The sequence below is a fragment of the Dipteris shenzhenensis genome, chromosome 7, assembly GCF_047967505.1.
Source record: "Dipteris shenzhenensis isolate YYH24624 ecotype China chromosome 7, Dip_SZ_1.0, whole genome shotgun sequence".
NCBI lineage: Eukaryota > Viridiplantae > Streptophyta > Polypodiopsida > Gleicheniales > Dipteridaceae > Dipteris > Dipteris shenzhenensis.
In genome coordinates this window covers 15646552-15655348 of record NC_141602.1, presented here as the reverse complement: position 1 = coordinate 15655348, position 8797 = coordinate 15646552, and the positions used below count along the sequence as shown (strand labels likewise).

Below are 8797 nucleotides of genomic sequence, written 5' to 3'. Positions count from 1 at the left end.
CACCTATTTTGGGGGGGGGAAAAGAACTCAGATAACCATCAGGCAAGATTCGACCTTGACAACAAGGAAAGCCTGAAAGCTTAGGTGTGGAATTTTATCTTAGTATCACACACATTCTGATTGTAGATTCAATGACAGATTCTTTGTTCTGTTCAGCATAAACCATCGAATGAAATCTGCACAGTTCGGTTCCGCCAAACGATGTGTAAAATCATATCAAACATTGTTTCTTAATCATTGTTCCTCTTCTGTCGGGTAAGTGTGTTGTCTTTTTTCCCAATATAGACTTTCCACTTAACAGAAGCTGAGGATCCAAGAAAGCTTGCTTCTGTGGATCCCATACAAATTGTGCATAATCTGGGTGCACAAGACATTTGGGAACGAGCTTGATTTTAGGAATTTGACGAGTGACAACATACATTTAGCCTAAACAGGCCCTATAAACGGTGACTTATGTTTACTTCAGTGCAATGATTTCCCTGTTGTGTTTTCTTCACAGAAATAGCAGTGAAAGTAGTGCTAATCACTGCACAGTATGCTCCCAGAGGTTGCTGTGTATCACATTTTCACCTCCAAGCTAAGCTGGCAATTTTAGCCTCCTCGAATGAAGCCATCGTTTTATTCTTTTGTGTGTGTGGCTTTAGGTACAAAGGAAAAAAAAGTGTGACGCTTTCAGATCAGAGACTTTCTAGAGAAATAAACACAATAACGTCTGTCATCTCAAAAAGTGAAAGGTGGACTCATCTAGCATAGAAGAGCAAAGCTACTTAAAAGCCTCAAGTTATGATTAGACCCATAATTTGTGTCTAACTGAGCTCCTTTCTAGCAGTTAGGTTTTATGAGATTCAACATTCACAACATCAAAGATACATGTCACATTTTCTTGTAAATAACAATCTCCACATTACCAAAGCCACCCAAACGTTATGAGAAATCATAATCGACATATATTTAGTTCCTTCCTGCATTCAACTCTCATTGGGAACCTGGGATGCAGATGGTGAGTATCAAAATATAATAAGATGAGGTTACCCACATTACCAAGTTCCAACTACCAAGCAACAGATTGGTGACTGATTAGCAAGGTGATCCCCCTTTTGAACCCCTAATAATACCCAGTCAATCAAGAGATACAGAATGCAAATTCTCTCTCTCTCTCTCTCTCTCTCTCTCTCTCTCTCACACACACACACACACACACACACACACGCACACGCACACGCACGTGTGCACACAAAGTGACAGCCCTTCTGAAAAGGCAACAATACTGAACGATCTCGTAGATGCAGAATGCAGACAATTACAACAAGAACAAGAAGTACAGGGCATGAAGTCTAGACATTATCTACCTACATCTGTGGTTAGTAATATTTTCCATGGCAGTGCATCTCTCCTCTACTACTCTATTAAACCACTCACCAGGATTGTCTTGTAGAGCTCATCCAACCCACTAGGGCTCTAATCGAGTGCCAAAAAAGCTAGTTGCTTAACCCAACTAGATCAGCAGAATGGATGTCTTTTTGCATAGACGACGACTCATCATCCTTGGCTATCTCCACGACAGGAGAATGCTCTTCATGATAACTTGCATCACCTGAAACCTTTTCTTTTTCTTCTGTGGTCAAAGAAGACTCAACCAAAGTGCTGTGAACAGCTTTTCTCTGAGGCTCCCGATCCTCCTCTTCACCAATGGATTTGATGTTAAGGGGCTCAAGTGATTCCCTATAGGTATCCACGGTCAGCATAGTCTCTTCTTTCTCAATTGTGATTTCGCCATTAACTGGTTCAGATACACCTTGAGTCTCCCCTGGACTTACTGAATTAAAATCTTTTCCATTATCTTGATGGGTGAGTTCTTCCTTGCTTGCTGTTTCATGATTCTCTTCTTCCCGAATGTCCTTGGCATTGTTGGCATTCTCCTCCTGTTTAGTTATCTGTAGATCACCATTAGCTGATACAGGCTCTGCTGTTTCTGTACTCAAGAAACTCCCTCCCTCACTGTTGACTTCCATGACGGCTTCCTTGCCTTGAGTAATACTCCCTAAAGGAGATCTTCCACCTGCATCATTGCTTTCTACAGCTACATTCTTGCCTGCCTTTTTAGTACGCTTTGGTGAAGGAATAGGTTTGTCCACATTTGACTCCTCATGAGGCATCTCTGCAGACTTTCGCTTGCTATTTTGTGGCCTAATTTCTACATCCATCGGACTGGTGGATATCTTGGAGGTCAACCTCGCAGATCTTCTTGGTGTCTCCGCTAAATATGAGCCAACATAATTTGGATTAAAAACTGAAAGCAGAAAACATGCATAAGGAGAGCGAAACGCACGAAACAAAATACCTGAGCTCCAGTTAAACTCTGACATTGCCGGCCCATCTTTATGGGCTTTCAAGTACCGTTGCAGTTGTGTCTTAGACTTGATTTCTTCACCTTCAGGGGCAATGTAAATGACATCGGTCTTTGTGGGGGTTAACCCCTTCCCGATACGTGGTACGAGCTAGCATAGTTGAAAACAACAAGCACTTTAGACACTCTGTTATACCGGCTTTCTCATATTAATCAGATACATAGGGAAAGGGATATATGAGAGCAAAGAAATGACAATGATCATAGGGAATCACATGAAATCGAACAGATCAGAAATGCCCAAATCAAGCACCCCTCATTCTGCTATGTTCACTCTTACTACAATCGTGCTTTGGCACAGCTGTTTAGTCATCAGCAAGCAAGGACCAAGCTTAAAGTGGAAAACAAGTGTGTGTGAGGGTGGAAGGATGCAAGAGTGAGTGCAACCTGCCGTAAGAATATTTCTGTAACACTCTCTCAGCTAAGTGGAATTATGTGATTGTGGCCAAACCCTCATGCATTTGACCTTTTAAGGGGCCACTTTGATCCCCTTTTTGCCCGCATAGGGATCAGCCTGCATTGTATAAATTTAAAATGCCTTGAGCTATGAGGCCTCATAATTAAGAGGCATCCCAAAATGCCCCTTATATCCCCTATCGTCTTCTAGTAAAAGGCAAGCCGCAAACCCCATATCCAATTATGTCTATATCTAGGTGATTCCAGGAACATGCCCAAGCTAATCCTCTAAAAACACAAAAGGTTGCAGTTTCAATCTCATGATAGTCACTCACAAGATTGAAAAGCATAAATTCCATCACGCATAGCAGCGACTAGCTACTATGACATCCCCACTGACGTCATCAGCGCCCAACAGTGAGTGTAGACCAAACATATGCTCTCACACATACAAATCCTCACACCCACACATATTTGAGCATCCATGTATACAAAGTCTTCGTACTGAGTTTCTTAAACTTCCCTAGAGATTTCATTCAGGCGCATCCCAAAACAATGTCAATTGGTTCTGTATCCAAAGTGAAAAGGTCTCTTGAATGAGTAACCATGCAAGAGTCGAAACCTTGCAGTAACAGCCCCTGCTTATCATGTACTGTTGACCATAAGTTTCATTTTCTGCAAGGTCTTCCTGTGTGGGTACTCCTGCTATCCACTAACCTACGAACAGTCTACCATCGATGTTGGCTCTCAATTTGAGTGTCCCAGCATTTTTGGTACCCATTGACACAACAAGGGATATTGTATACAACTGCATTCCACTATGGCTCCCCAACATTGCTGCTCCTCATTAACAGGCAGGAGCGTTACCCTCACCATCGCCTGGTGCATGGAATGGCAGAGAATAGCAATGCTCAACTGAGACTCTAATACTCTGTTGGGAAGTGCCAGCTATGGGCTGAAAAGTAAACCTCTTACCTTCCTAGATCCTAGGGGTGTCACGTGCAAGAGCATCATGAACTGTAGTACCACCTGGGTCAAAAGGGAAACGAGGATTGCTTCCTTCAAACTCTCTCTCTCTCTCTCTCTCTCTCTCTCTCACACACACACACACACACACACACACACACACAGTCACCCCAGGCGGGCATGAACCCAGCTTGGGGGTTTTCTTCAGCAAGGACATTCTCAGATTTGTGAAGGCCAATATGGAGTTCCCTAAGACGAAACTGTTTGACTCAACCCTGACCAGTAAGCCCTAGTACTCTACCATTGCAACAACACTATGTACTGACATTCAAGCGAAGGATTAGTTCAGACCCACAGGAACAAATTTATAACCTACAGCAAGAAGTTAGAGAGCTCAGGTTTCAGCTTGCAGCCCTTGGAAGAAAATGAAGGAGATGGAAAGTAATGGCAAGCAGGAAATCATTGTGGAGGTTATACAAATATATAGTACATCTCCACCAGCATCAACAAATGTTTCCATGGTAAAAGAGATGATCAACACTCGAGTCAGCTCAGCCAAGAAAGAGAAGGCCATTGTGACCACCAACAACCCTAAGATACAACTGTTTGCCTCGACCCCGAGCAGCAAGCCCTTGTACTTTACCATTGCAGCAACACCCAGTCCCTATGCACTAACATTCAAGCGAAAGATTAGACCCAGCTAAACAGTTTTATTACCTACAGCAAGAAGCTAGAGAGCTCAGGCTTCAGCTTGCAGCCCTTGGAAGAAAGGTGAAGGAAATGGAGAGTAATGGCAAGCAGGAAATCACTGTAGAGGTTTTATACGAAAATGTCGCACATTTCCACCAGCACCAACACTCGTTTCCATGGTCAAAGAAAGAGGTGGCCGCAACAAAATCAATAAAGCAGATCTTAATGCAGAAGTAAAAGAGCAGCAAGCTATAGTACAGAATAAGAAAATAGTATGCATTGGGGGGCTGCCAGAGGATTGACTTGGCTGTCTTAATGATGATGAGGGTACACACACACACACACAGATGTTTTTTAACTTCAAAGCAACAATGCCAAGGAGCAAATCGACACATACCAAGCGATTCTTAGGAATCGAACACACACACACACACACACACACACATTTTTTTTTTGGGGTGAAATCTTTGATTGATTATATTATATGAGTAGCAACCTCAAAATAAGGTGCTACAATTACATCAACTGAAAATTTCAGTATATGCCAAAATTTCACACACACACACACGACGACATGAACCAGAGCCTCAACCACAAAGACCCAGGTGGGTGTTACAAAACTTGGTCAGGAAGGATGGCTTATACACACGGAGAGAGAGAGAGAGAGAGAGAGAGAAGGGGGGGCGGGGGGCTGCGGCAAGGGAGCACAAGCAGACCAGAGTCTGCAACCTCAAAGAGTGGGGCAAAGAGGGTCAAATTGATGACCAAAGGTGAGCAAGGAGGGGCCTGCCTGCTGGGATTTCGCAGAATGGCTATGGCTGACGTGGATGGCTATGGCTTTTGCAGGCTGGTATGGCTGACCTGGATGCTGGGCTGTGGCTAGTTTCTGGACTGCTGGCTCAAAAGGTGCACAGGAAGGAAGAATAGAGGTGGTGATGGATGATGACAGTTCAGGCAACATTTTCTCTTTTGGTTGAAAGAAAAAAGAGGCACTCCAAGTGGGCTCTTACCAAAGGTGAGCAAGGAGGGGCCTGCCTGCTGGGATTTCGCAGAATGGCTATGGCTGACGTGGATGGCTATGGCTTTTGCAGGCTGGTATGGCTGACCTGGATGCTGGGCTGTGGCTAGTTTCTGGACTGCTGGCTCAAAAGGTGCACAGGAAGGAAGAATAGAGGTGGTGATGGATGATGACAGTTCAGGCAACATTTTCTCTTTTGGTTGAAAGAAAAAAGAGGCACTCCAAGTGGGCTCTTACCAAAGGTGAGCAAGGAGGGGCCTGCCTGCTGGGATTTCGCAGAATGGCTATGGCTGACGTGGATGGCTATGGCTTTTGCAGGCTGGTATGGCTGACCTGGATGCTGGGCTGTGGCTAGTTTCTGGACTGCTGGCTCAAAAGGTGCACAGGAAGGAAGAATAGAGGTGGTGATGGATGATGACAGTTCAGGCAACATTTTCTCTTTTGGTTGAAAGAAAAAAGAGGCACTCCAAGTGGGCTCTTACCACCTTGAATGGCTCTGTCGTCCAGGGGCTACCTCAAAGCAACCTTGGTTTGATCATCGATAGAACTCAATAAAGCACTTCCCATGTTACAGCAATCAGACATCACAGAGATGCAGCAATCCTGCCAATCCCTCTCCAGATGGCCCTGGGCTAGGTGTCAGTTTGCAAGCTGCTTTGTACTCCTGCTTTAATCCAACTTTCATCCGCCCACTGGTGGAGCTCCATACAATGTGTGCCTCACCATGTTGTAGCAATCAGATACCAGAAAGATGCAACAACCATTCTGCAAATCCTTCTTGAATTGCACTAGGCTGGAGTGCCAGTCTGCAAGCCATGTGTCGGACTCCCGGCCTCTATGACACACTGTTGTCCCTTTGAGGACATGGTCATCCTGTGCAACCAGATTTGTCATGCAATGCTTCTATGCAAAGAATTCTCCATTTCCCTTATTATCCAGAAGAAAAAACTTGCCTATTCAAATTCAAAAGTGGAGAGTATTTCAGCAATCGAAATTATCTGCAAGACTATATTGCTACCCTTAAAAGTACCTGGAACCTTGCTTTGTCCCGCACAACTCTTGACAGAGGCTCCCCGTAGCTTGCTAGCATGTGCCTTACTTTTAGTCAAGATACTTCAAAACGAGTAAATAAAGCCACTTGAGTCAAGTTAGTATACAATGCTGTTGAGTGCCTTTTGTATTCCATGAACAACCTTAATCAATCTGCAAACCCAAGTCGTTAACCACTTCCCTAATCTATGGTTAAAATACTCCCTAATACAGGTTCAACAGACCAGTGGCAACAAAGTGCCGCTGCTGATTAGCATATTTAGAAATGAAGCGGCTTCACAGGATAGTGCTATATTGATGCAGGAGGAAGAGCTAAAAAACAGCTATGCTACAACAAACAATGTCCCATATTTCCACTCGGAGTAGAGATGTTGCAGCAAGGAGGATAGTGCTTCTTTCCCTTGGCTTCATGAAGGCTGCCAGAGCTAAAGTTTTAAGCTGCTAGAGAATCTTTTTTTAAAGAAGCCAAACGTACGAATCATCAGTCTCCTAAATATCACATACTCATAGGCCTACGGTAACAAAGACCAGCAAACTGGCACACGGCCAGCTGCATGGTAACTACGCAACGATTACCATGCTTCTATTAGCCTTTACCCACCTGACATGTCGACTTGCAGCATTCAAGACGCCTACAAGCAAGACGATAAAGAAGAGCTGTTGCCAAAACTATGGGCACGCGAAAGGCTATTAGTGGTCGTAAAAGCGCAACAAATACTAGCATTTAGCATATGCAACATGTCGACTCTTCTTTATATGCCTTCATCGTGATTTAAACCTGAATTTTCGTTCCTATAGATGAAAGTGATGAATTCAGGATCTGAAGCGTGGAAAAGAAGCGATAGAAGATTGTTCAATTGCTGTAGAACAAATCGAACTCAACCGTTCCGCGTAAACAAGTTATCCGATGTTCGTGCAAAGCTATAAGTGGTTTTGACGCCAAAGAACAAGTCCTTATTGGAATAGGCATCACACACGCTTGCACTGTTTGCGTATGACGTAAATTCCCAATGCTCCACATTGGGGGAGGTCGTACGCGTGCTTGAGCTGACAACCCAAAGAACATCCCAAAGAGAAACCGTACAACCAAACCCTTGCTTGAAAGCAAGGCTGGATTCGGTACTAACCCTTCGCTCCCTCTTTTCCCTCTCTCGAACGTACATTTATGAGCTGCAGGACGATGTTACGAACGGTTCAAACTCTGCGAGCTTCTCAAAAATCACGTCTGATGTATGCAAGATACAAACTTCAAGATGAACCAAGAAAGCAAGTCCGAACTCTCTAATTGCCAAGGTCCTGCAGGACGGTCAGTCATGCAGGTGGCGCGGCTAGAGCGACAAAATATTGAGAAGCAACGTTAAGGACGAGCTCGGGAAAGAGCGAAACGACGTAAGGAGTGAGGCGACGAAGCATGCAAGAGGCAAGAATGCGATGCACAGAAGCGGTACTGCGCGAATTGTACGTAAAAAGCGATACAAGAAAGCGAGCTGAAGGCAGGCTGAATTGGGAGAAGGAAGATGGATGTGGGGGATGTTCAAACCTTGCGTTTCCAGCCGGGAGGGGCGGGAGTGTCGTCTTCGTAAGCTGCAGACGAGGAGAGGTCGGGGGCAGGGGAGGAGGAGGCCGCCATGGAAGCTGTGAAGCTTGAGCTTGTTGAGCTTGAGCTATGGCGATTGGCTATGGCGATCTTCTTTCCTTGTTTCTTTATTTCTTTGTTTGTTTCTTGTGTTTTTGGCTTGATTTTCTTGCTCCCTCCTAACAAACAAACAACTCAAGAACAACACCACACATAACATGATTTTCCTTCCTTCTTCACACTAGCTTCCCTTAGAGTCTTCCCATTATCATCATTCAATCAAGCTTGGGATTAGTAAGGGTTAGTAGTTGTTTTTCTTTTGTGCTTTCGGATAGTACCCCTCGCCTCCTTGTGTGTTTTTCTTTTGTGTTTTCGGATACTACCCCTCGCCTTCTTGATTCCACATTCGCGCATTTTTCGACAGCATCGCCAAGGGCAGTTTGCACCCACACACCGCCGCACCACGTTCGAACTCTCAACCCCACGCTCGGAATCAGTTTTCCATTGTTGTTGCTTCAAATTGGTGTTCCCCACGTTAAAGGAGTGGCCCTCAGCCGTAGCCTGCAATTGTAGCACTCCGATTGGCAGTTGCTAGTGGACATAAAGAACAACTGGCTACATCCCTACCATCCCTGTTTTCTAGTGTGATAGCGCTGATTCAAAGCTTGCCAAAGAATTTCTCAAACCAACAAGC

General features: G+C 44.6%; 1 protein-coding gene across 1 annotated transcript; it reads right to left on the bottom strand.

The window, feature by feature from the left end:
* Window positions 1-1231: 1231 nt before the first annotated feature.
* Window positions 1232-8312, bottom strand: LOC147899998 (uncharacterized). Its single transcript, XM_087377575.1, has 3 exons — window positions 8068-8312; window positions 2342-2498; window positions 1232-2257 (listed from the first exon to the last, which is right to left on the bottom strand). The coding sequence occupies exons 1-3, from the start codon at window positions 8155-8157 to the stop codon at window positions 1479-1481; spliced, it is 1026 nt and encodes a 341-aa protein (XP_087233701.1). The 5' UTR covers window positions 8158-8312; the 3' UTR covers window positions 1232-1478.
* Window positions 8313-8797: the final 485 nt, after the last annotated feature.